A 27,397-nucleotide genomic window follows, 5' to 3' on the forward strand; every position below is an offset into this window, starting at 1 on the left:
CCAAGTATGTCACTTTTGTTTGGCAAATTGGCTTTTAGCTAGATTTGGGGCAAAATTTAGCTTTTTGTACCTGAAATCAAGCAGTTTGTACAAGTGGACTAAATGCTTTTTCTGGGTTTTACTCAACACCACTAAATTGTCAATGTAAACAGTGCAATTCCATAATTCTTCAATGACTTTGGTTAACCATTGGAAAATTCCTGGTGTATGTTTCATTCCAAATTCATGACTACGTTGAATTAGTCCATTTATTGTTGTCAGTAGGATGTGCCAATATCCCTTCGTCATTTTTGATGTGCAGTTCAATTAGGTTATCACAATAGGTTAGCTCTAGGTACTGTGCCTTGATTCATTGTCATTGTTTGTTAACTTTCTTCCCCCTCAAGAAGACTTCTCTTGATTGAGACTGTAAGGATGTTATTTTACATCTAACACATTATCTACATGAGTATTGTGTTAGCCAAATATTTTTTATGACTTATTGGCACAATAGATTATAGCCTTGTTAATAGCCTTTATAAGACAGTTTTTATAGCTTTCTGGAAAATAGCATAATACCTCCCTCTAATGTTTTTTAAGTACCCCTGTATTCTGATTACTGGCAGGTCAGCTTTTGAATGTTTGATTTGTTCTCCAGTTGTTCTTGATTTTATTTGCACTCCCTATATCTTTTACTACCATAAATATACCCTTTTAAATCATGATTCACCACCTCGTCTTAATGTCTTTAACATATTGACATGAATAATTGCTATATTTTTCTTTGCTAGAGTACTATGTACATAATCCGTATCATTTAATTTCTTTTTGTCATGGTCCAGTGAACCTTGCGTTTAATGGTTTCCAAGACACAAGTAAAAAATCCCAAAACCATGTCTCCGGCAACACAGTTCTGAGCTTGGCCTTATTATCTACTCAAGTTTTTTTTTTTGTTAAACAGTTTTCAAATGCTATTTAGCCAACTTGCATGCTTTGTTTGTATCTCTAAAGCTTGAAACATAGTTGAAACTGTAGTATCTTGAGCTTTGGCTTATTAAGTTCTCTTTTAACCAAAAGCAATCCTCCTGTCTTGTCTTTGTCACTTCAAAAGAACTGAATTGTTTGGTCATTTGGAACATCTTGAATGGCAAGCAGTGACAAGGGAATTTCTTTATCGCAATCATTTGGACTATGCTGATAGTAAACTCAATTGTGGTCTTTAAGGTTTGCCATCTTTTCAATGCTCTTCGAGTTTGTGGAGGATAAGCTGAAGATGTATATTATCTTTTCCCGAGCTATTTATTATTTTAATGTTTCTGCTGTGCAATTGGATCAAAGTTCAAATTTTGTTTCCTTGGCTACTTCATGTCTTGTCTAAAAATTGTAATCACTTTTTTGCAGTAATTTTCCCCAAATGCACTGCTTAGGAAAATCTTGACAACATGTCCATATTTGTCAAGATACTGATTTCCACTCCTAGTTTTAGTTAGTGGTCCTAAATCATCTGCGTGAAGGCCTTACTGAACGTTTTTGAAAGCACTCCATAGATTTAAAGGTACATGATTAATCGATAGATCTGGTTTCCCCACCACCTAGCATGTATGGTATATCTGGTAAAACTTGACCACATTTTTGTAATCCTCGCTAATAAAAAGTACTTTATTTTAGGTGCTATTTTCCGAATAACCAAGTGACCCACCATTGCAATTTTGTGAACCACTTGAATGTTTTTGATACTCCGACTAATCTACCACCTGATGGACTATTTCTCATTCCTCATTGCTGCTATTTGAGGTGGCTTCATTTTTTTGTTAATACCGTTTTTCAAATACTAACACTGTAGAAGATTCAACTTCTGAGTAGTCATTTTGGTATAGTTCCCTTAATTTAAGGATCTCCTTGTAAGATAGGCTAAATCTGTCAGCCTGTTTTTCCTTTTTATAATTTTTTTTTTAAAACTGTCCAATTTCTGAGTTTGCCAGTCATCTTTTTTTCTGATAGATTTCTCCTCTTCCTACCTAACTGTATATGCCTGAGATCTAATCACCACACATTGATGAAACAAATCAGGATGACCTTCTTGTAATATCAGTTTCTTTTTAATTTCAGCAGTTGTTCCAGCCCTTTTACTGAGGCCAATATTTTTAAACTTAAGATTATTCTCCAAGATAAAATCAATTCCTTCTACAAGGATGTGTTGCGCGACGCAGTGCTAGTTTCTGCATGTACTAATTCGCTCTACTTTGTGTATAATGAAATTGATTGGTAAACTGTATTTGTGATCAAGGGCTTATGCCCGAAACGTCGACTCTCCTGCTTCTTGGATGCTGCCTGACCTGCTGTGCTTTTCCAGTGCTGCATGTTTTGACTCAAACTCTATATCTACACCTTCAATTAATATTTTCTCCTTCATTAACCCCTCTGGAACACATTGGATCATTATTCAGCATCAGCAACTTATTTCCTCCAGTGTATCTCAATATTTGTTAGTTTTCTTCAAATTTGAAGGATAAGGTAATATGTCTGTCTTTTGAGATGAAATATGTGGAATCGCCAGTGGTTTGATTCTCCAGTATTTGAAGTATTTTCTTGACTCCCCTGAATCTTCTCTCTTTTGTAATAGATTGTAACGAAACCGTTTTCACTTTGTGCTGAGTTTAATACCAAGTTCATTTCCTTATGCATCCTTTTCTGAGAATTGTTTGAACATCCCTACCACTTTAGTTTTTCCACTTCCATTCCAATAATTAACTTTCAACATGTACAATCTTAATGCACTGGAAGGATGTTATTTTACTGAGTTTGTTTTGAGCCTTTCTCCTTTTATTACTTTGGCAAACATCAATTTTGTTTCCTAAAATTCTCCATGAGCAGGTATGTCTTCCGTTTGCGGAATCTGTATTTCTTCAATTTCCTTGTGAATTTCCACATGAGCGTCTAAATACACTTAACTGTCTTTACTGATTCTCTGATCTTACACTTTAAGACTTATTTAGATAAGCATATGGTTTACTGGGACACTATTTCTGCATTCTTCCTTAGTCGTGATTTACTTTTTATTCTCAAAAAGGTTTCTCTTGCATATTCTATAAATACTTGCTTTAGCTTTCTTGTCCTAAAGTTTAATTGATACGTTTCAAGGACATGCTTGTGAGTACTGAGTTTTTACTAAGTTTCATAGTTTATAGAGCTCTCTTCTGGCAGGCAGCCATAAACATTCATAGCTATACCTGCTAAAGGACTCTGCAACCTTATAATCCTAATATCCTGAGCCAGTTTATTTTGTCCAGCTACTTTTTTAAACCTCTTTCAACTCTATCCTCTGTAAATGTAAGTACAAATCATGGGTTTCTTGTGAAATCTCTCATTGTAATCAGAATTAGAATTTGGGCTGCAACTACTAGCTTGTTCAGAACTTTGGCCAAGGCTCATTGTCTGATTTCTTTTAACTTCAAAGAGATAAACTTTTTAAAGTTCAATTTGTCTTTTTCTCTTCCATTTTGTATTCGCTCTTCACACATTCAAATTCAGTTTTTTATTTGCAGTTTTTGTTTTTTTTTTCTCTTCCCTTTTCATTTCTTTGTTCCAATTCAAATCTTTTTATTTCTTTTTCTCCAAGTCAAGATTTTTTTCATGATTCCTGGCTAATTCCAGCAATGACACATGAAGTTCTTTCTTGGTTAATTATCCAGCATTTAGAGTGACTATCTCATCCTTAACGAGATCTTGCTTTTATTTCTACCCTCAATTTACCTGCAAGCTCTTAGTTTAGAATTAATCAAATATTTCATAATCAAAATAGTTGAAAGTCAATCCGTCAATAAACTTCACTCTTGTTTAATAACCAGAAGCTTCATGTACATGTCTTTTTAAATGAATTCTAACCCTGTCAGACCCCTCCACGTTATGATCCCAGCTGATGGCAAATTTGGATTTGTTGATTCTAGTTTGATAGATCATATGTTTAATAGATCATGTGTTTAATTTTTTAGGTTTGGTAATACAGTGATTAATCATTGAAATATTCACAAGAGGCTACAAATTTTCTTTACTACCGGAAAACCAGCTTGCGATGAAGAAAGTAAATTGTGATTATAGTTATAAACATTTTGGAAAAATCGTTAAAGCAGACAGCAAAACAAAGTTCAGCCTGTTTCCCAGCACTATCCTTTACAGAAACTCCAGTTCAGAGAAATTATCCTCCTGTCTGAACTTAAGTTTGTCTTTATAGGACTCCTTCCAGTTTCTTTCCTGTGGTTTGCAGAGACTACTTTACAGTTCCTTTGAGTCTGCAGGCGTAGACCCATTAGTTGTGAGCTTTGTTCAGTTCTAACTAAACTGCAATCTCTCTTGGCTTGGAAATGCCACAGGCTAGAAAATAGGTGGCTGATTCTCCTAAGAGGAAAACTCTGAATTCAAGCTGAGCTTCGTTCTGTTTACTCTGCTTGTCGTAACATCTTATCCATTAACATTTATAGGAGTGCTGTCAGTCCCTTGATTGCAGTTACATGCTTTCTTAACTATAGCTGGGCCACCCATTGCAATGACATCAACTTGTTGTTGAGATCAACAAGATCAACTGTTGTGATGCTAGTTCATGAGATTGGTTGAGAAGTATGAAGTCTGAGATCAGATTCATGCATTTATGGTTACATTTTTGTAAAAGTACAAGCAAATTAACTTATTTTCTTTGCACTTCTAACTTTCTTGTGTTGTTATTTATATTTGGATGTGGCCCAATGTCCTAGAAAGTCATAATACAAGGAGCCCACCAAGCCCACAGAGTCAAAGCCAACTTTGTAGAAACTTCAGGTCAGTTCCATTCCAGTTTTTCCCTGCAGTCCTGCAAACTTGTTTTTCTCCAGCGATCATCCATTTTCCATTTAAAAGCTTTGGTCTCTTCTTGCTCCATTCTTGTCAGTTTGTTTCAAGTCATTACCATTCACTGTATTTTTAAAAATCTTCCTCCCATTCCCTCTCCATCACTTGACTAAAATTTAGTCTGACCCCTTAATCTTTGCACCATCAGTTATTGGAAGTAGCTTTCTATCTGTCTACCTGTATAAACTGGACATAACCGTGAGAATCTCTGTCAGGTCACTTAACTTTTTATGCTCCAACCTAAACTTGCAGCCAATCCCTCAAAACCTGGAGCCTCTGTCATAACTGATATGCAAGTAATATGATACCTTTAGTATTGCTTTATACCCTGAGCAGATTCTTTCATTATCACTTTTCTGATATGTGAATTGCAACTGTTTGCATTAGAGAAATGGTCAAGTTGCTCTGCATCTTTGCTTTCTGGGCCATTTCATGGTGCATTGAGTAAACTAACTCATATGAATCTGGGATCCTATTTAGACTCGATGTTGCAGGAATTTTGTACCATTCAAAGTTTCTGATGGGAACCCAGCAGAGGTTTTTTTTACTGCTGCCCTCCTGCACATTTATATAGTGGTTGCTGAATTCACTACTCAGAATTCTGATTTGAAACTCTTTATAATGAGATTTGAACTTGTGATTTCTATGTTGCTATTCTCTGACTATAACCACTATAAGCTTGTAGCATTGATCTAAAGAGTAAAGTTAAGATCACTAAATAACTGAGTTAAAGTGCAAGAATTTTTAATGTAGAAAAGAACTTCAATTGGATTGTGAAAGAACAGGGACCTGCAGTCGGAGATGCTATTTTAGTTCCGAATTAGATACATATTTCCAGATAGTTAATTATAAATTCAGCTAAATTAATATAAGTTCTCTTTCACCTACATTGGTTTGTGTAAAGCACATATCTATGTATCCACTGTTCTTTTGTAGATTCTGAGTAGTATAGTCCAAACTCTCACCTTACTGTAATTATTGAGTGCAAAGTTCTGAGCAATATTTATTACTTTAGACCATTAATCTTTATTTTCATAATCTAAAAGTTTTGCAGTTTGTTTCACTGTGCATTTAATGATATTTGGTTCACTCCACCTATATTATATGGATTTATCTTGTACATTCAATAATCTGTTTTTAAATACATTAATGTTTTTCAACACTTGAACTTCTTGAATACTACTGTGCCCCTAATTTTTATTGATTCAGATGAAGGAGCCAAATGTATTATCTCCAAATTTGCAGACAATACCAAACTAGGTGGAAGGTGAATTCAGGAGGATACAGAAATGTTTTGGTGTGATTTGAACAAGTTGGAAGAGTGGACAAGTGCATTGGAGATGATGTATACGGTGGATAAATAGTTATCCATTTTTGAAGCAAACAGAAAGGTGGATTATTATTTGAATGGTGATTGATTGATTGTACCACCTCCGTTCCCAATGAGAACTGGTTGCCGTTGTATACCAGGTGCTGAAGAAGGCAGATGGTATGTTGGCTGCCTTCGCAACAAGTTTCAAGTACAGGAGACCGTAAGAAATATAATAAGAGGCGGCAGTAGAGCCCCTCAAGACTGCTGAGTTCTGTGGGTTTGTGGCTGATCCAACATTCCTCGGGTCCACTTCCCTGTCTTTTCCCATAATCCTGTATTCCCATATTGATCAAGAATCTATTTAGCTTTAAGTATACACAAGAACTGTGCCCAATAACACTGGCAAAGAGTTCCAAAGGTGCTAACCACCAGAAGAAATTCCTTCTCATCTCAGTCTTAAATTGGTGCCCTTTTCTTCTGAGGCTATGCATTCTGTTTCTAGACTCTTCCATGAGGATAACATCGTCTCAGCATTTACTCTGTCAAACTACTTAGAAATGCAATAATATCTTCCTGCAATTGTACATGGCCTTCGTGAGATTGGAGTATTGTGTGTAGTTTTGGTTTCCTTATCTGAAGAAGGATCTTAGTTTTGGTTGTTTTATCTGGCTATGGGCAAAGTGTAATGAAGTTTTACTAGGCTGGTTCCCAGGATGGCGGGCCTGACATGAAGAGCGACTGACTTGGTTTAGAGTATATTCATCGTTTAGAAGAATGACTGGATATCATGGAAATGTAAATTCTAACAGGGCAAGAGTGGGTAAATGCAAGAAGGATGTTCCTGATGATTGAGAAATCCAGGATAACAGTTGAAGAATATGTGGTTTACCAATTAGGACCGAGGTGAGAAATTTCTGCAGAGTCATAAGCCAGTGGAATTTTCAGAAAGCAGTTGAGTCCAAACATTGAATGTTTTTGAGGAGGAGTTAGGTATACAGAGGAACCTCGATTATCCTAATGAGATGGGTGGACACTATTTTGTTCAGTTAATTGATTCAATGCCTTTCCTCTGGGGTTCGGAGTTTTCTGAAGTTTCCTTTTTCTTCGCTTTGCCTGCCTTGCTCCCTCTCTCTAGCTCAGGGTTTGTTTCTGAGCAGAAACACACTTGTGTGTAAGGGACCTTTGGCATTGTTAAAGCCTCACACACACACACTTCCCCACCCTCACCCTCACCCAATCAGTTCAATGGGATTGACACAGGGAGCACTTGCTAAGACCGTTCCCTGTTCAGGAGACTAGGCAGCAGCACGCCACATATGAGTCCCCACCTCCCTGTCTGCTGCACCCCTCCTCCCCCATGCGACCCTCCCAACCCTGTCCACAACGCTAGCTGTCTGACCTCACCCCGTCCCGGGTCCTCCGCCCACAGCAACCATCCACACCCCAACCACCCCCGCCCCTCCTCCCTTCTCCTCCCCTCTTTCCCCCCCCCCCCCCCCCCCCCCACCCCCTCCGGCAGCTGGACTAGGCACCAACAATAAGACTACTACTGCCTTTTGTTGGGGGTGGAGAGAAGGGTGGGTGAGTCTCCAAATAGCGCGCGCTTGCACACACATTTTACTGCAACTTTTTGTCAAGTTCCACCTTTGCCTTGTACAAGGCAATGTTGGAGAGATTATCTGGGGAAGGGGGGTTTAGAGTACTTCCCTATGTAGAACTCTAGGGAAAGTGTGGGGAGGGAGAGGAAGAGCGGGAGGTCTTGTCATTTGGAGACGGTGCCTGTGCTCCCATCTCTGTCCAGAACTGTTCTCAGCAGCAGCAGTTGGTTTTTAATCATTGTAAACAAAAGACGCAATCAGTGTTGGAAACACCTCTTTGGATGTTTCTATCGGGGCCTCGAGGTCTCCTTTGGATAATCCAATATTCGGATAATTGATATTCGGATAATCGAGGTTTCGCTGTAGTTCTTGGGAAGAAAGGGATCAAAAGGAATGGGGAGAATTTGGGAACAAGATACTGAGTTAAATGATCGGCCATGCTCCTGTTAATTGACAGAACAGGCTCAAAGGTCTGAATTGCATACTCCTGCCTCTATTTCTATGTTCCTATTACTAAAGTTTTTCATTTCAATATTCTGATGTGGACTCTTTCAAAATTTCACCTTACTGTTGCAATTTATTTTATTCTATATTATGTCAAAATTAATTCAATACTTGAAGATCTCTAATGTTATTGTTTGATTTTTTTTTTATTGGTTTCAAGCCTAAACCCATTCCTCAAACCAAGCAGGTTTTGCTCCTCACTATTTGTGTCTGCAGTTTTTGGGGATTTAAGCAGTCAGGTTGGTGGGAACCCTTAGTGGACCATGAGCGTTTGATGGCATTTTTAAGATGCGATAATTTCTGCAGGTGATCATTGATTATTGAATTCTCTCTTGTTGGCAATAGTCATTTTCTGATGCTTGTGATTTGTATGATACACACACACACACACACACACCTTATGTCCAGGTTTTGTTGTGTATGGAAACTGCTTCAGTATCTGAGGAGACAAGAATGGTGCTGAACACTTGTGCAATCATGAACAAATCTGGTTATTACTTATGTGTTCCTCCTTTTAACTTCAGTTTGTAGCTAGGAATCCATTTCTCTCATCCAGGGTTCCATTGTTCAAGTGACTGATTTAAAGTATTCCTATTGTAGCCTGAGTTCATATCTGGGAACCTCTTGTTGAATACCTCTGATTGCTTTGATCCCCTGATAATGGGGACAAGACATGTAACTTTCTTGATCTTCTGACATCGTTGCCATTGATGGATATTTGCAAATTCTTCTTCATCTCAGTGGGTTCAAGCATGGAGAGTACAGTGACATAAATTAGGCAGCCACATTTGGCTGCCAGCTTAAGTCATGCCTAACCTTATTTCTCAGTACTGGATATAAGAAGGAATGTGATATGACCATGTATTTCTGTGACGAGTTACAGGCTTTGTTTCTGGTAAACTATTTGGGGTGGACTGTTCAGGATGGTCTCTGCTTGCACATAATGAGGCCAACTAATTGTGTGTGGGGAGACTGAACACATTTTAGGAGACTGTTGTTTGATCATCTGCATTTGGAAAGTGCAGATTGACCTGCATTTCGTGGAGAGACGCATTGTTTACGAATCTCTACTTTGGTCAGAGATAAAAATTTCTTTAACGCTCACTTTAAAATATCCTGTTTGGGAAGTACATTTATTTTACCTGATTTCAAATCAATTTTGTGCCCCAAATTTGAAGCTACTTATTAAACCTCTTTCTGTTCAACTTTCAAAAAAAACTTGCTTACTGGTGAGACCATGCCTGCTGTATTATGTTCAATCTGGTTCCCTTGCATAAGGAAGGAAGTAGTTAATAGTGCAGCTTAGAACGTGGACTGAGCCTGTATTCTCTGCAGTTTAGGCAAATAAGACATTTGGAATGCTGTATATTTCTTCTTGACGAAAAAATTAGATGCAAAAAGGATGTGTCCTTTGGCTGTGGGATCTAGAGTTAGGTACAGTTTGAGAATAAACCATTTGATACTGAAATGAGGAAGCACTTCATCATTGAATCTTCTCTGTTCCAACTCTGTCATGAACTTTCATAAATGACTAAGATTGATAGATTTCTCGTTGCTAATGACATCAAGAAATCTTTGAATACAGTAGGAAGATGGCATTTTGACTTAGAAAAGCCATGATCTAGAAAGTAGAGTGGGTTTAAGGGACTGAATGGGCCTATTCCTCCCCCCATGTTCTTGTGTTTCGCTCTCCAGTCTACCTTTAAAACTGTTAACTTGGCATCCATGCACATTGTATACAAGCTCTTCTTTGTTTACAGTTTTGCTATTGAATGGCCCATTTTGGCCCCTAAACAGCAACTATAGCAATAAGAATGGAGCTCCTTTCTATTTTTGACACCTCCACTGCATTATGCTCTGGCTCATTTTCTTTACAAAGAGCAAAATTGTCCCATGTTACCGAAGGTCCTTGTAGAATTTTAGTTCATTGTCATGATCCCAAATGTTTGGCAGAAGACTGTTGATGAAAGTGGTCATTTCCATTGCACCTTGAGTTTTCTACTTAAACCTATGTAGTGTAATGTGCTGCCAGTTAAAATTAGAAATATTTTAATTTATTAGAAATAAACTGGCCAATCTGGCAGTTTATTTTACTATGGTATAATTCATAACTTAAAAACAGGAATGTGTTTAAAAGGGTTGTTTCTGTAATGCAGTTGTTTTGTTTTGTATTAAGTGGGTAGTATCAATCCACATATCTTTTGTTTTGTTTTCCACAATCTCCTAGCTTTTCAGCAATTCATACTTTAAGATTTGATATTATGTACCCACATATACACTAAATTACAATGAAATTACCGTATATACTCGAGTAACAGTCAAAGATTTAGAATACTTTTTAAAGTTAAATTTATGGGGTCGAATATTACATGGATACTACTGAGGGGCTGAAATTCATGCTTGTCAAAATTCATACTGTATCATCACTCGATCTCTAAACGAATTATGGTAATTCTGAAAACCCGGAGCAGAACACTGCAACCAGCAGACGTGAAGACCAGTGGCAGGGCAGAACAACCAGCAGACTGGAAAGCTGGAGTGGTACGTGACAGCCGGCACACTGACTCATAAATGTTGGTCTGTTATCTGTGAAGAACCAGGGTCGACTTTGCATGAGATATATGGAAAATTCCGGGTTATTTGGCCAAAAATCGGGGGTAGACGTTTACATGAGATTGACTATATACTCCAGTATATATGTTACTTTACGTTGGCTACAACTGTGAATGTGTCGAGCTTGTATACAATGGTCCAAGATTTCAGCTTGAATTGAACATCTTTCTAATGTAGTGATTATGTTGAAAGCAGTGAAGATTACAGGGTAAGAAGAATTTACAGATGTTCTCCATAAGTCTTGATTACACAATTACACCAGAAAAATTAGTTTCTTTTTGAAGCTTGCTACTTTGTTATATGGCATTGCTCGCCATTGATAAGACAATGGAAATACTATAAAAATACCAGATTTTTGAAAATCCGTTGAATATAATGCCCTAAATGAAGTCATAATGCATTGTTTATTTTGCATTTTAATCTTTTATTGTACATTGTGCCACAATGTTGAAGAGGGTGCAGTTATCTTGTACTTTTGGGGTGAAAATAGAATATGTTCTTCCTGACTGCAGGTATACATATAAAAGAAGAGGAGGATGATTCAGAATCCTGGCAGTTAGCATCACAACCTTCAACAGTCGCTAATGTGGGAACTACAACCGTCCTTGGTTCCAGTGATCTTGCACAAGTGTCTGTGAACCTGGGTGAGGAAGGCAATGATCAGCAGTATCAACCAGGAAAACGACTCCGGCGGGTAGCATGTACTTGTCCCAACTGCAAGGATGTTTTGGGAAGGTATGTTTTTGTTTAATGCAAATTAAATCTTCTGTGAGCACAAGGTTCACATGGAGAATTTAAACTAGCTTCTCTGGGAGATGGGAGCCTGAGAGGGAATTCATTTAGAGAGAAACACAAGCTGGTTATGGTAGATGGAGAGATAGTAAATGGAAGTCAAAACTGTGAAAATATACAATAATGTTTTAAGGAAGCTGAATTAAAAGTGCTCCATCTGAATGCAGATCACATTCTGAACAAAGTAATGAATTGATGGCACAAATAGAAGTATGTGAGTAGGGTTGGGAAGCAAATATTCTTTTTGGTAGACAGAAAATATGAAAAGGAGGTGGGCTAGTGTTGATGAGGGATAGAGTCAATATATCGGAGATATATGTAACAAGACAATAACAAATTGCAATCCCTTCGGATGGAACTAAGAAACAACCAGGGCACAAAGATTGATAGAAGTTGAAAGAGCTCTGTAATTTTAAGAACTTAAGGTGCATGTAACATGGGTGACTCCAATCTACGGCTGGACTAGGTAAGCCTAATGAACACCAATGCTGTGGAGGAAGGAATCTGTACAAGATGATTTCCAGAGCAATATTTTGAGGAATCAACTGGGGAACTGACTCTTTTTTAGATCTAATATTGTGCAGTGAAATGAGTCTAATTAATAAACTTGTTAATCAGAAAGTTTATGGTGAATGATAATGTGACAAATTTCCATTTAAATTTGTAATCGATTATAACCAATCTGAAGCTGGGGTCTTGAATATTTTGTGCCTCTCTTCTCAAGGGAAGATGCAACAAATCTGCCTAATATACTCTAGATCTAAAAGAGTAGTGGAAATGGGGATCTTGGAGGCATTAGGATTAATGTACTTAGACTAGTATGCTTTTTTTCATAATGGGACTGATAGTTGACAAATTCCTGAGACCTAGTTTGCACCCCTAAGTGTCATAGGTAGCTATAGAGGTAGTTCATGCCTTGTTGATCATCTTTGAAAATTCTATAGATTCTGGAATTGCCAACAGATTGGAATGTTATAAATGAAACCCAACTTACAAGGAAGTGAGAAAACTAAGAACTACTTAGATTTGTTAGCTTGTTGTCTGTAGAAAGGAATATATTAGATTCTACAGTGTGTTCCTGTATAACAGTTGTTGCCTTGCAACCTTACACTATAGAAAATAGCACTGTAGAAGATCACTAAGAAAATTGCTATACCCGTTCAGTAGAAAGTTCCTTATCCAAACAGCATCTACAGTTTGTCAATCGTGTTATAGCCAATTCATTTTGACGAAACACACCTTATAACAGAACAACCTGTGTTATAATGGATATGATAACTGGGCATTTAGAAAATAATTGTATGATTTCAGTGAATTAAGAGGATTCCTGAAAGGGAAATCATGTTTGGCATATTTGGTGACTTTTTAAAAATCTTATTTGTAGCATACACAAAGAAGAATCTATGGATGTGTTTACTTGTAGAGTTTCAGTCAAAAATCGTTGGCCAAGTGGGATAGTGTGGGAAAATATTGAGATGAACAACCGTGATCGAGATTGATGGGGTAGGCTCAAGTGGCTGAAAAACCTGCTCCTCTTATAATTATTGGCAAACAAATTGCACATTAATGAAAATTCTTTCCCAGTATTTCTATACAGCAAAATATGAAGACCATTTCCAAATGCAGCTTTAACAGAATGAAAATGTCACATTCTGGAAAAAGTTATATAAAACTGTTCTTGTAGCGTAAGACCAAGGAATTTAACTGGAAACTTTGTTCGGACTCTGGCTTTCTGACTTGTTGATGTAACTGCATGTGAAAGTACGATAAGGAGCCAATTCCTCTTGAACTGAAAAGTCAGGTTTACATCTGGTCAGCTCAGTAATATTTGTGGAGTCAGCACACTTTCCTTGAAATCTGTTTGTTATAACATCTAACATTGAAGAAAACTGCTTCATAATTATAAATAGTGTTCCATTACGCACAGCCAAAGTAAGCCATTTCTCCCTTAGAGCCTGGTGCACCATTCAATAAGATCACAACTAATGTGTTCTTTGCCTCAGGTTCTGCAACATGATAACCGTTTTATTCCCTTTATCTAACAAGGGAATTGATCTGCCTCCATCTTTTTACTATTCAGTTACTTTACCTCCACTACCTTGTGAAATCAAGTTGCTCAACACTGAGAGAAAAATAAATTGTCCTAATTTTTAAAGTTTCCTCTAGTTCTGGACTGAATCCACAAAAGGAAACATCCTTTCCACATCCACCGTGTCAGGATTATTCAGGGTCTTATACACTTCAACTAAGTCACCCTTCCGCTCTTCAAAGCTCCAGTGGAAACATGCTCAGCCTGTCTGATCTCCCCTTGTATGCTAACCAGCTCATTCCACTTATCAATCCATTAACCTCCTCTGAACTGCCTCAAACACACTTAATCCTTTACTAAGTAAGAGACCAAAATTGCACACAGTATTTGAGATGTCGTCTCCGTAATGCCCAGTATAACTGCAGGATAACTTTTATGTTCAATTTCTCTCATAATAAAGATTAGCATTCTTAATCACTTGCTCGACCTGCATGCTAATGTTTTGTGACTTGTGCCACTCAAACTCTTGTATCCTCTGCACCTTGAAACCTACAGTCATTTTAAATAATAACTGCCTTTTTAAAGTTTTACCAAAGGGAGCGACTTCATATTTTCTCAATTATATTTTGTCTGCCAGATTTTTGCCCACTTGTTTGACTTATCTATATCAGTCTGGATCTTTGTAATCTTCACACTATATTCTACAATCTATTTTGGTATCATCTTAGATATTGACCAACAAGCCTTAGATCTCCTCATCTAAGAAATTTGTATTGTAAAGTTGAAGACCCAGCACAAAATCCTGTGGGACCCCATTTATCACATGATACTAATCTGAGTTAATTCATTTTTTTTATAACCAGACAGGTAATCTTCTGTCCATACTGGTGTGTTACCCCCTACACCATGAGCTTCACTTTGTTACACAACCTTTTGTGACGCCTTTTCAAATCATTGTGGAAACCGAAGAACTCCCCAAATCCAAAGAATTCTGATAAATGGTTTAACGCAGATTTCCTTTTTCAAAACTTCCCAAAAACCTTTTTTTTTGCAAACCTTTTTTAAGACTCCATTATAGTCAAAATGATTTGATTCTGACACCTTCTCCATGACACATGTTAAGCTAACTAGCATATATTTTCCTGTTTATTGCCTCCCTCCCTTGAGTAGGGCATTTATATTTGCTCTTTTCTAGCATATTGGAACTTCTCCTAAATCCAATGAATTTTGGAAAATTAATACCAATTAATTAGCCACTTGTTTTAAAGCAGTAGGATGCAATCCATCAGGCCAGGGGGCTTACCAACCCCGTAGCTTCATTAGTTTGCTTAATACAGTTTCACTGGTGACATAATTTCAGTGGGTTCCTCTCATCCTTTAACAGCTGTTAAACCAAGAGATTAATGAGATGTTCAAGTATTTAATACATCAACCATTTCTTTACATTATTAACTCCATATTCTCTCGTAGAGGATCAACACACTCTCTTTACCTTTTTAGAAACTCTGTCTATCTGGTTTTAATTTTCAATTAGCCTTCTCTTGTACTCTTGTTTATTTGTCCTGATTAACCTTCTATTATCTGTCATTCTTTGTATTCTGACTAGTCATTAGGCCTGCCAGTCACTTTTCGTGCGATTAGTTTTTTTTTCCCCTTATGTTTGATGCTCTCCTCAACTTTAGTTAATTGTGGATGGTAGAATTTTTCTCTCAGATTTCTTCAATAAACAACAATTATAAACAAATGTATACCTTTAGCATGTAAACTTAAACTATATTCCAGTTAAATCCAAATATACCCATTCATGCTCAAATAGACAAGGTAGCACTGCAGAAATATTGGGGAAAATATGGGGTGTAAAAAGGAACAAATTCTGTGGATGGAGGTGACTTTCAATTATTTCGGTTTTTGACAATGATTTCACATTATCATCCGCAAAGTGGTTGAAGGTCCTTTTGTTAGTAGCTGGGCAGATGAAACTAGGTTTTTGCATGAGTGAGTTCTTCAGATTTGAGTTTGTTTCTTCACTGAGTGTGAGAGAAAGAGAGAGACCTGTATTTGCTTCTAGGCAACTTCCCAAATTGCAATTTAGAACGCTGAAAACTGTTGTTGGTCAGCTTTTCAATCCATAAATATTTGATGCTAGCTTGTCTCTGAAAAGTGACCACTTGACCTTGTGTAACAAATAAGGTGATATATATCACAGTTCCACCTCTAACTTTTGGGTGTGGGTTAAAAAAAAACTGGTACATTCTCTGCAGCATAGTTTCTAAACATCCTTTTTTCCGGTCTGTATTCCAAAGAAAAGTTCACAGGAAGCCTAGCCACGTACCTCTAGTATTAATTGGTGTTTACACTGCAAACAAATGATCATAGGTCACTTAGTTTTGTTCAGTTTAATGCTCAAATAAAGAATAGTTCTGTACAAGCAACAGAACTGAATTGTTTTAGATGTTGAAGGAGTTTTCATGGAAACATAAACATAAGCGTTTTGACCCATAAGCCTGTTCTACCATTCAATATGACCCACACTCAAAGCCATTTTCATGACATTTTCCCATACTCCTTAAAATGTCTAATGTCATGTTTAGCAGCAGAGGAGTTTATTAGGTTTATGGAGTCTCCAGGTTGAGAGCTTATATAATTCTCTTATCAGAATTGAAAAGTAATACAGGTTCTCTGAACTGAAAGGAGATTTGAGCCATCAGAACATGAAAGCAACTTTTAAAACTGTTTCAGCAGTCGGCAGGAAAACTGGAATGAGTCAATTTAAGAAGATATTAAAACGTCAAGTGGGAGTGATTCTCTGGACTGAATATTGGAAAAGGATATAGCTGGGAAAATGGTTGAATCTGTATATTTGATAAGATCTTTTTACTTTGGCTTATACAAAAAAGTAATAAATTTGTGTTCTTTTGTTATAAGAACTGTGGCAGCTTCAGGTGAATATGTTCAATAGCCGATCATCATGGTAACCAACTGCAAAAATAAAATTTACGATCTATCAAACAAGGTTTCATTCTGGCATCTAACTTGTCCAGTATTGCCATCAGCTAGGATCATAACCCTTGCAAATTTTACTTTAGGCTATAAAGATATAGGAGCAGAATTAGGCCATTCATCTCATCAATTCTGCTCCAGCATTCGATCATGGCTGATATGTTTTTCAACCCCATTCTCCTACCTTCTCACTGTAAACCTTGGACCCCTTACCCCTTTCTTACCTATCTCCCGTCTTAAATGCAATCGATAACCTGGCCTTGACAGCCCTTTGCGACAATGAGTTCCACAGAATCACCACCCTCTGGGTGAAAGGTTTTCCTCATCTCAGTTCTAAAGGGTCATCCCTTCAGCCAGAGGCTGTATTCCTGGGTCTTAATCTCTCCTCGTAGTGGAAATATTTTCCTCACTTGCGCTCTATCCTGGCCACTGAGTATCCTGTAAGTTTCAGTTGGTTTCACTAACACTCAATCTTAAACTCCAAGTGTAGACTCCGGAGTCCTCAACCACTCACGTGATGACCCCATTGTTCCATCGATTATTCTTATAAAACTCCTCTTGACCATCTCTAATGCCAGCACATCTTTTCTTAAGGTATAGATCCCAAAACCTTTTTACACTATTCTAAATATGGTCTGACCAGCATCTGATAGAGTCTCAGCAATAGATCTCTGCTCTTGTTTCTAGCCTTGAAATGAATGCCAACATTGCTTCCTAACTGCCATCTGAATCTGCATATTAGCCTCAAGAGAATCCTGAAGTAGGGGTCCCAAGTCCTTTTGCACTTCAGTCTTCCGAAGCCTTTCCCATTTAGAAATTAGTTCATGCCACTTCTTCTGACCCAAATGTATACCCTCTCACTTCACCACATTGCTTTCCATCTGCCACTTGCCTACTTGCCCCACATTTCCAAGTCCTTCTGCAGCCTAAGAAACAAATGTGCTATTTACCCTGCAATGAGAATAGAGATTATGCCAGTCAAAAAGCATGACAAAATTGCATCTCCTTTGATCGATATGAGTGTTGTAAACAATTTTCTTTCCTCGCATGAGATAATTCAAAAAGAATGTTTTTTGATTTTCCCTTTGTCGAAAGTGTAGAAGGCCTCTTCACAATTATATTTTGATAATGGCTATTTCTTTCCTTCAGCATTCCTTTTGCTTCCTTTTCCAAAATTTTGAAACAATCTTAATCAGAGTGCATGGTGACAATAAGTTTTTGAAGTATAATTTTAAAAATTCCTGAATGAAATGTATTGAATCCAAATAAGCTGTTTCTCAATATATAATGTTTAAAATCGTAATTCACTGCCTGCTTAAACTTATTTGATCAATACCTTCCAAAGTTTTTCTCCCTTGTAACCCTATTTTTAATGCTCCAAACATTGTGACCCCAGATTAAAACTTACGGGCTGCAAGTGGTGTAATTTTTATTTACAAATGGGCATCGCTAGCTGGGCCAGCATTTATTGCTAATTCCTGGCTGCCTTTGAGAAGATGGTGGTGAACTGCTGCAGCCCATGTGCTATAGGTAAACCCACAATGGAGTTAGGGAGGAAATTTTGAGGTACGAGGGAGCTGGGTGGGCTGCTTCAGCTGAGCACGATGACTAAGGGTTTGTGGAATGTGGTGAAGAGTTTAAACTGCAAACTTTTAATCTGGGGTGGGGTTAAAGGTCCTACCTTATCATATACTTTCTATTTACAACAGCCATTTGGTTGCAAAGATATGGCTGTTAGGCGGTTCCCACTATTAGCAGAAGACAGCAATGTAAAGGAGTCTCAGGTGTCAGCATTCACTCAAACCTTACAGCAGCCATCGAGTTGCATTGAAAATAGGTGCAGGAGCAGGCCTCCTATACTTACACAATACTTCTGGACAATGGTTATATAAAATTTGACCTTGTCTTTTACAATGATACATTGAATTTGCCCCATCAATGAGTTAAGGTGGCAGCTTCACAAATATCGTCCTGTTATTTAAATTCTTAGAGGAGAAAGTGAGGACTGCAGATGCTGGAGATCAGAGCTGAAAATGTGTTGCTGGAAAAGCGCAGCAGGTCGGGCAGCATCCAAGGAGCAGGAGAATCCAAGTTTCGGGCATGAGACCTTCTTCAGGATTCCTGAAGAAGGGCTCATGCCTGAAACGTCGATTCTCCTGCTCCTTGGATGCTTGCCTGACCTGCTGCGCTTTTCCAGCAACACATTTTCAGCTGTTATTTAAATTGTCCACTACCATTCACAACTAGATGTGATGTGACTGCGAAACAACCAATGCATTAGATCAGATTGTTCTGTATCCATTTTATATTGCTGATCACATCATCCTCTGTTTTTGAACATTGCTTGGCTTTATTTTTCTTTGCATAAGTAGACTCTGTATCTGGCAAGGCATCTTTTGCCATGCTTGCAGTGCCCTGTCCAACAGCCCCCAAAAATCTATCTTTTACCCTGCTATTTGTCCTTCATGCTGGCCCATGCTGAAGGCATTTGCTGATATGAAGTCAGCTTCTACTTCTATGCTGGTAAATTCCAGCTCTAAAACTCCATCTTACTCAGTCCACATGTTTTGTTAGCCTGATGGCTCAGCATTTGATGTCTAGATCATCTGTAGCTTCCTACAGCTAAATATCCAGAATATGGCCATTGTTTTTGACCCCACCCCAGATTAAAAATTTGCAGTTTAAACTCTTCACCACATTCCACAAACCCTTAGTCATCGTGCTCAGCTGAAGCAGTACTTGGATCACAATGTACTTGGATCACAACAGTACTTGGATCACAATGCACATCAGCCATTATTTAGGCTGAACTAGACTAGTGTGAGACTCACTGCCCATTCAGTCTAGAGCTGAGATTTTGACTCCATATTCACCCTCATCGCAAAGACTTCCTATTTCTACCTCTGAGGCTTTGTTGCCGACTTAACCCAGTTGCTTGTTTGAATTTCATTATTCAGCTTCCAGTTAGTTATTGTCTGTCTGTTTTTTTCCCCATTCCTGTACCCTTTTCCTTTTCACACACTCATGAATGCTTATGGTCCCCAATTCCTGAAATTAAAATGTTTAATTTGTATCCAAATTCTTTTGACGATATAAGACCATAAGACATAGGAGTGGAAGTAAGGCTATTCGGCCCATCAAATCCACTCCGCCATTCAATCATGGATGATGGGCATTTCAACTCCACTTACCCACATTCTCCCTGTAGCCCTTAATTCCTCGTGACATCAAGAATTTATCAATCAATTTGTATATCACGCGACTAATGATTTGACTCTACAATCAACCATTAGTATGATCTCTCTGCCTACAAATTTTGCCTGGCTGCTTCTCTCTCCCTCTCCATCCTTCTCTCCGCCCCCCCCCCCCCCCCCCCCCCCCCTCTCGCTTTCCCCCCTTTGCTGTCGCTCTCTTCCCCGCCCGTCTCTCTCTCTCCCTCTCCCTCTCCCTCTCTCTCTCTCTCTCTCTCTCTCCACACACACCCTCCTCCTCTCTCTCTCTCTCACCCTCCTGCTCTCGCGCGCTCTCTCTCCCTCCCTTCACTCATAACAGATACACAACTACAGGAGAACATTACTTAAACTAGCCACAACACATTGCAGCACCCAGGAATTAAGACTATAACCTATTGTTGCCTCATTCTGATTTTGTCCAACCGTCCGAAATAATTTATGGGCAGTTAATTTTATACGACTGCATTTGCATAATATTTAGAGAATCAAAAATTAAGGAATTTGGAATCAAATTTGATATTTAAACAAATCTGGCTGTAAAACCCAAGCATTTGCTTGTTCGTCCTCTAGTCTTTCTTTGTGCTAACCTTGCTAAAAGTTTTTCAATTTCCTCAGACATGTCTTAAGTGTAATGGTTGTTTGTACATAGTTACCATGACAATATTTTCAGTTAATTCTGTCACAAAATTTTGAAAATGTGTTAAATGTTTTGTGATTCAGAGGACAAAACAAAAGTGCTTGCACATTGTTTGATTTTGTGGTTTTCCTCAGATCCTCCAATAATTTGGGCAAGAAGAAACAACATATTTGCCACTTCCCTGGCTGTGGAAAGACATATGGAAAAACATCCCACCTTCGAGCTCACCTTCGCTGGCACACAGGAGAACGACCTTTTGTCTGTAACTGGGTTATCTGTGGAAAACGATTCACTCGCAGTGATGAACTGCAGCGACACAGAAAAACACATACAGGTTATTGTTTCTACTTTTTTAAAACTAGAATAGATTTCACTAATTAATGTCAGTTGCGACTATTATTTCTCAAGTATTCTTCAACAGAACTCTGTTCCTGAAGCCTTTAAACTAAATATCCAAGTTAAGTTAGATCTTATAATAAATTACAAAAAGTACAGCTACACCTTTTGCAAAACAATGTTTCCTGAATTATTGCTTTGATTACGCAGCATGTTATCTGACTTTCGGTCAGTTCACAGTATTTCCCAAATTGAAATGCTGCCTACAAGAAGGGTTAGGTACCCAGTAAAAGGATACTTTAAAAATTGTAGGTTTCATGGCAGTGATAATGTTTGTGCTTCCCTTTTTTCTCATGCTGTGGACTTTGCAGAGCTCTCTTCCAACTTGACATGGTAATGACCCTCAAGGCATTTGGCATCAGGATTGATGGGCATTAGAGCTATCCATTTTCTAGAAATATGGATAGTGACATTAGCTATTCTATTTATTCCTTCTAGTCCATGTGAGGTCATCATTCTATTGGTACTGCAGTATTAATTTAGAATAGAAAATATAATTACTGACGTCATTGCACAGTTCACTCAGTGGAAAGCACTTTTAGGTTGTTGAGAGCTTTTCAACACTGGGACTACACAAGATGAATAAGTTTGCTTTCCTCAATCACTAAATACTTCTGTGGGTTATTTCTGAGATGATGGGAAGAATTATTCCCTTTATTGGTCAGAGTATTGAGTATAGGAGTTGGGAGGTCATGTTGCAGCTGTACAGGACATTGGTCAAGCCACTGTTGGAATATTGCGTGCAATTCTGGTCTTCCTATCGGAAAGATGTTGTGAAATTTGAAAGGGTTCAGAAAAGATTTACAAGGATGTTGCCAGGGCTGGAGGATCGGAGCTACAGGGAGAGCCTGAACAGGCTGGGGCTGTTTTCCCTGGAACGTCGGAGGCTGAGGGGTGACCTTAGAGGTTTACAAAATTGAGGGGCATGGATAGGGTAAATAGACAAAAGTCTTTTCGCTGGGATCGGTGAGTCCAGAACTAGAGGGCCTAGGTTTAGGGTGAGAGGGGAAAGATATAAAATAGACCTAAGGGGCAACTTTTTCACACAGAGGGTGGTATGTGTATAGAATGAGCTGCCAGAGGATGTGGTGGAGGCTGGTACAATTGCAACATTTAAGAGGCATTTGGATGGGTATATGAATAGGAAGTGTATAGAGTGTTATGGGCCAGGTGCTGGCAGGTGGGACTGGATTGTGTTGGGATATCTGGTCGGCATGGACGGATTGGACCGAAGGGTCTGTTTCCATGCTGTATATCTCTATGACTCTATGACAAATAAACGCTTGCATATATTTTCTCAATTTTCCCTTGAATTGTGGTGAATTACTCACATGGAGGGTGGACAAATGTTGGTGATTACCTATTAACCAAGAAAACTGATTCTTGGATAGCATAATGGGTCTGGTGATCTCTTCTTTTAATTTGGATCAGATGCGAAATCTGAATCTGGCAAGAAGCCAGTTGACATCCTGGTTATTGACACGCTTTTTCAATTAAAGAATTTTCCTTCTTTCAGCAGTAATCTTTTTTGGTTTGGTTCGTCTTTTTAGAGAAGGAAATTACATCTTGGAGTGAATATAAATACTTGGTAGCACAGATCCTAAACATTGCTAAAAATACACTAGAAGCCGAAGCTTTTCATCTTGCAATTGTCAGAACCAGGATGCAAGAAACAAATTTGAAAACCAGTGCTTTTTACGCAGTATGAGAGATGGTGCTGAATTGTTGGGCTGTCATTGATTTGGCGAGAACAGCAAGAATGGTTAACTGTCTATCTTAATTCTCAACTTAAAAATGTGTTGCTGGAAAAGCGCAGCCGGTCAGGCAGCATCAAAGGAACAGGAGAATCGACGTTTCGGGCATAAGCCCTTCTTCAGTTTATCTTAATTCTCAAGCCAGGCAACTAGATTGATTGGTCAGGGTGTTGTCGTCCAGGGGATGCAGCATATTTTGGCTGACTCCATGATCCTTTCTTTGGAAATGATGCAGTGCATGTACAAGTTCTTTTCTGCATACATAAAACAGGGTCCTGAGTATGTATGTAGCTTCTAGCAATTGCAAATGCATCAGACTGTGAGCCCAGCTGATGATCTTAAATTTGTTTCCTGTTTAACAGTCTGGATTATTTAACAAATTATTTCTAATAACAGAATCCCATCTAATAGATATACTTTTTTTAAGGCTTGCAATTATGGGCTGGTTGAGCCCAAGTATTTTTGACTAGCTCCAAAGGGTCAACAAGGCATTTTATTGATTAGGTCTGCCAGTGGTTGGGAAATACAGCTTAAATACTTGGCATCCTACTGGCAGTAGAGCTACTGTCCCATTACTCATTGGTGGGGGAGGCATGATTTTTTTTTTGGTTTGGTGTGTAGGCTATATATCCCAGAAACTGGAAATCCTCAAAATAAAACATGACATTCTGTTAGCTTTCCTGGTCAGTTTAAATTATTAGAATCTGTACTGTGTGGAAACAAGCCCTTTGGCCCAAGAAGCCCACATTGACCCTCCGAAGAGTATCCCAACCAGACCCATTCCCCTACATTTACCCCGACTCCTGCACCTAAACTATACACTGTGGGCAACTTAGCATAGCCAGTTCACCTAACCTGCACCTCTTTGGATTGTGTGAGGAAACCAGAGCACCCGGAGGAAACCCACACAGACACTGGGAGAATGTGCAAACTCCACACAGACAGTCACCAGAGGCTGGAATCAAACCTTTTGGTCCCTGGTGTTATGAAGCAGCAGTGCTAACCACTGAATTCTCTTCATGTTTCACTTTTCTACCTATCTTTGTTATCAGCAAATTTAGCTACCATAACATCGGCACCTTCATCCAAATCATTTGTTTAAAATGTAAAGATTTGAGGCCTCAGCACTGACCCCTGTGGCACACTATTTGTGACATCCTGCCAGTCTGAAAAAGATACATTTATTTCTACTGTCTGCTTCCTGTTAACAAATCAATCTTCTATCCATGTAAGTGTTACCTCTTACATTGAGTTTTTATTTTCTGCAGTAACTTTTGATGTGACTTTATCAAATGCCTCTGGAAAGCTAAGTAGAATATATCCACTTGTTCCCCTTTGTTTACAGTATAAATAACTACAAAACTGCAGTAAGTTATTAAACTTGATTTCCCTTTGACAAAACTATGGTTGTTCACCTGATTACCTTGAACTGTATCCAAGTGACCTGTTGGAACGTCTTCAATAATAGCCTCTAGCATTTTCCTGATGACAGGTGTAAAGTTACTTGGCCTATAATTTCCTGCTTTTTGCTTCTCTCCCCTTTTGAATAAAGTATTTGCTATTTTTCGGTCTGAAAGAATATTTTCATTAATCTAATGAGTTTTGGAAACTTAAACATTAACTATGTCACTACTACTACTTTTAGGAACCTGGGTTGAAATCCATCAAGACTTAAAGACTTGTCAACTTTGTTCCAACAATTTACTCAGTGCTGCTTCCTTGGAAATTGTAATTTTCTTGTTCCTCCTGCCCTTTCAGTTCCTAATTGACAGTTATTTCCAGGATGCTCCTTGTATCTTCACTGGTGAAGACCAGTGCAAAATATCTTTTCAATTTGTCTGCTGTCTTTGCTTTTTTCCTCCATTATTAATTCCCAAGACTCACTCAGGCCTCCAGAACACACAAAATTGCAGAGTTGCTGTAGAGGTCCAAAAAAGTTTGCCGAGGATCATACCAGTGCAAAACATGTACGTGACATAAAGACTTGACAAACTCCACTTTGAAAAGGGCAAGATTTGAGGATGGCCTGATACATGTCCTGAAAATTGTCAAAGGGTTTAATATGTTAGGTATTGACGTGTTGCTTCTAGTTGTGTGACTACAACTAGGTATCATAAATAATGTCACTAATAAAACAGGTGGGAAATTGGGAGATGCTGTAAGCAGCAAGTGGGAATATTGAGGTCGGCTAGCTCAGTTGGTAGAGCTTCATACTCTTAATCTTAGGGTTGTGGGCTCAAGACCCACTTTGGGCGAAGCGGTGTTTTGTGGTGGCACGGTGGCTCAGTGGTTAGCACTGCTGCCTCACAGCACCAGAGTCCCAGGTTCGATTCCAGCCTCAGGTGACTCTGGAGTTTACACATTCTCCCTGTATCTGCGTGGGTTTTCTCTGGGTGCTCCGGTTTCCTCCCACAGTCCAAAGATGTGTAGGTCAGGTGAATCGGCCATGCTAAATTGCCCATAGTGTTAGGTGCATTAGTCAGGGGGAAATAGGTCTCAGTGGGTTACTCTTCGGAGGGTCGGTGTGGACTTGTTGGGCTGAAGGGCCTGTTTCCACACTGTAGGGAATCTAATCTAATATGGAACTTATTACTAGAAGCATAGCAGTTAGGATAACAGATTCGGGTGAAGACTATCTGAATCAACAGGAGGGAGAAGGACATAGAAAAATGTGATGTAGAGTTGAGGAAGCTCGTGGATGAGTGCCTGCATGGGTCTGTTGGACTTAACGACTTGTGTTGGTGTAGGCACTTGGCTATTTTTACAGCTTGTATTTCTGTAGTTTAGGTAAACAACCCTTAATCTGAAAAGCTCCAAAATCCAAAGGTTTTATTGTGAAGTTTTTCTCATTAACTAGGTTGTTTGGCGTGCAAACAGTTAAACCAACTCCACACTCGCTCAATTCGTGCCATTCAGAAGTGACATGGGGGCATGGCCTAGCACTGGCAGGCCTCAATTCTGTCTCAGGGCCTATCGTACTCACTGTTAGTCTGTTGTTTGGTAAGAGTTTTTATAATTTCACTGTTGAACTGTCACTTATTCTGAAAAATTCCAAAAGCCAATTGGTCCCAAGCGTTTGGGATAAAGGATTGTGTACCTTTTATCTTTAATATAACCAAATAATTTGTCTATGATGGAAAAAGTAAATGAATACTGAGCCAAAGTGGAAGAGTATTAAATAGTGACCAAAACCCCCCCCCCCCCCAGAGGGTATTAAAGGGGGCAGCTGAGATGGGCTATTCCAGTGATTTGAGGCTAGATAGTTGATCAGATGGATGCCATCCCATGGTTGCAAATGAAGGCAGAAGGCAGTGGAGCCAGAAATAGATTGTTTGGGAATAGTTTCTTGCAACACAAGATGACAACAGTAGTAGGGGAGTCATTTCAAAATTTTGAACACGAGCTTAAGTTTGAAGTATCAGTGAACATCAGGAAGCAAAATAGCCCATTGAGAACAGGTAGCAGTTTGAATGAGAGAAAATTTAAACACTTGCAGGGTTAAGTCTTGCAGCTGAAAATATTGAGAGTTTCAGCAACCAGGGACAAAGGAAGAAAAATAAGCCTTTATATCGAAGAGGAAATGGGGTCCAAATGACAAGTTGGGGTAGTGTTAATTGGATGCTACGTACAGTCAATTGTCATTCAAGATTTGCTTAGGACTGTTTGTGATGTGAATGGGCAAAAATCTGGAGGAGTTCAGATGCAGTAGTGGGAAAGATAGGGTGGATCTGGAGAGTGACAGTATGCTCAAGAATTTGGAGTAGAAGCAAAAGGTGGAGGCGATTACTATTTAAGTCTTATAGAACAAAGAGCAAAGAAAATTTACAGCCCATGAACAGGCCCTTCGGCCCCTTCACGCCTGAGCCGATGAAAATGTACTTCTTTAACCTGTTGGTCAATTTCAAAGCACTGCTCCCTACCTACTTATGCATCTGTCCAGGCGCATCTTAAATGAATCTACGGGGCCTGCCATTACCACCTCTGCTGGCAACGCATTCCAAACACCCACCACCCTCTGAAGTACTTACCGCGTGTATCCCCCTTAAACTTTCCACCTCTCACCTTGAAAGCATGACCTGTCATTATTGAATCCTTCACCCTGGGGAAAAGCTTATCCCTATCCACCCTGTCTATACCCTTAATGATTTTGTAAACCTCAATTAGGTCCCCTGTCAATCTCCTTTTTTCTAATGAAAACAATCCTAACCTACTCAACCTCTCTTCTTTGCTAGCACCTTTCATACCAGGCAACATCCTCGTAAACCACCTCTGCACCCTCTCCAAAGCGTTCATATCCTTTTGGTAGTGTGACAACCAGAACTGTACATAGTATTCTAAATGCGGCCGAACCAACATCTAATACAACTTTAACGTAACTTACCAGCTCTTTTACTCAACACCCCTTCCAATGAAGGCAAGCATACTATATGCCACCTTGACCACTCTATCCACCTGTGCAGCAACCTTAAGGGTACAATGGACCTCTGCTCCCGAATCCCTCTGCCCATCAATTTTTCCCAAGGCTCTTCCATTCATTGTATAATTCGCTCTAGAATTAGTCTTGCCTAAGTGCATCACCTCACATTTGTCTGGAATGAAATCCATCTGCCACTTTTCTGCCCAACTCTCCAGTCTGTCTATATCCTCCTGTATTCTCTGACAGTCCCTT

General features: G+C 38.8%; 1 protein-coding gene across 3 annotated transcripts in view; it reads left to right on the plus strand.

Annotated features, from left to right (window-relative positions):
• The window catches only part of sp3b (Sp3b transcription factor), a 64,168-nt gene that overhangs the window by 22,131 nt on the left and 14,640 nt on the right, over positions 1–27,397 (plus strand). For all 3 annotated transcript variants that reach the window (XM_043693600.2, XM_043693601.2, XM_043693602.2), the window contains 2 exons: positions 11,400–11,622; positions 20,713–20,912. In XM_043693600.2, coding sequence (XP_043549535.1) covers positions 11,400–11,622; positions 20,713–20,912 — 423 coding nt within the window. The remainder of the gene's footprint in view (positions 1–11,399; positions 11,623–20,712; positions 20,913–27,397) is intronic.

The sequence above is a fragment of the Chiloscyllium plagiosum genome, unplaced genomic scaffold (assembly GCF_037043375.1).
Source record: "Chiloscyllium plagiosum isolate Xiang-an unplaced genomic scaffold, Cpla_swu_hap1 HiC_scaffold_7, whole genome shotgun sequence".
Classification (NCBI taxonomy): domain Eukaryota; kingdom Metazoa; phylum Chordata; class Chondrichthyes; order Orectolobiformes; family Hemiscylliidae; genus Chiloscyllium; species Chiloscyllium plagiosum.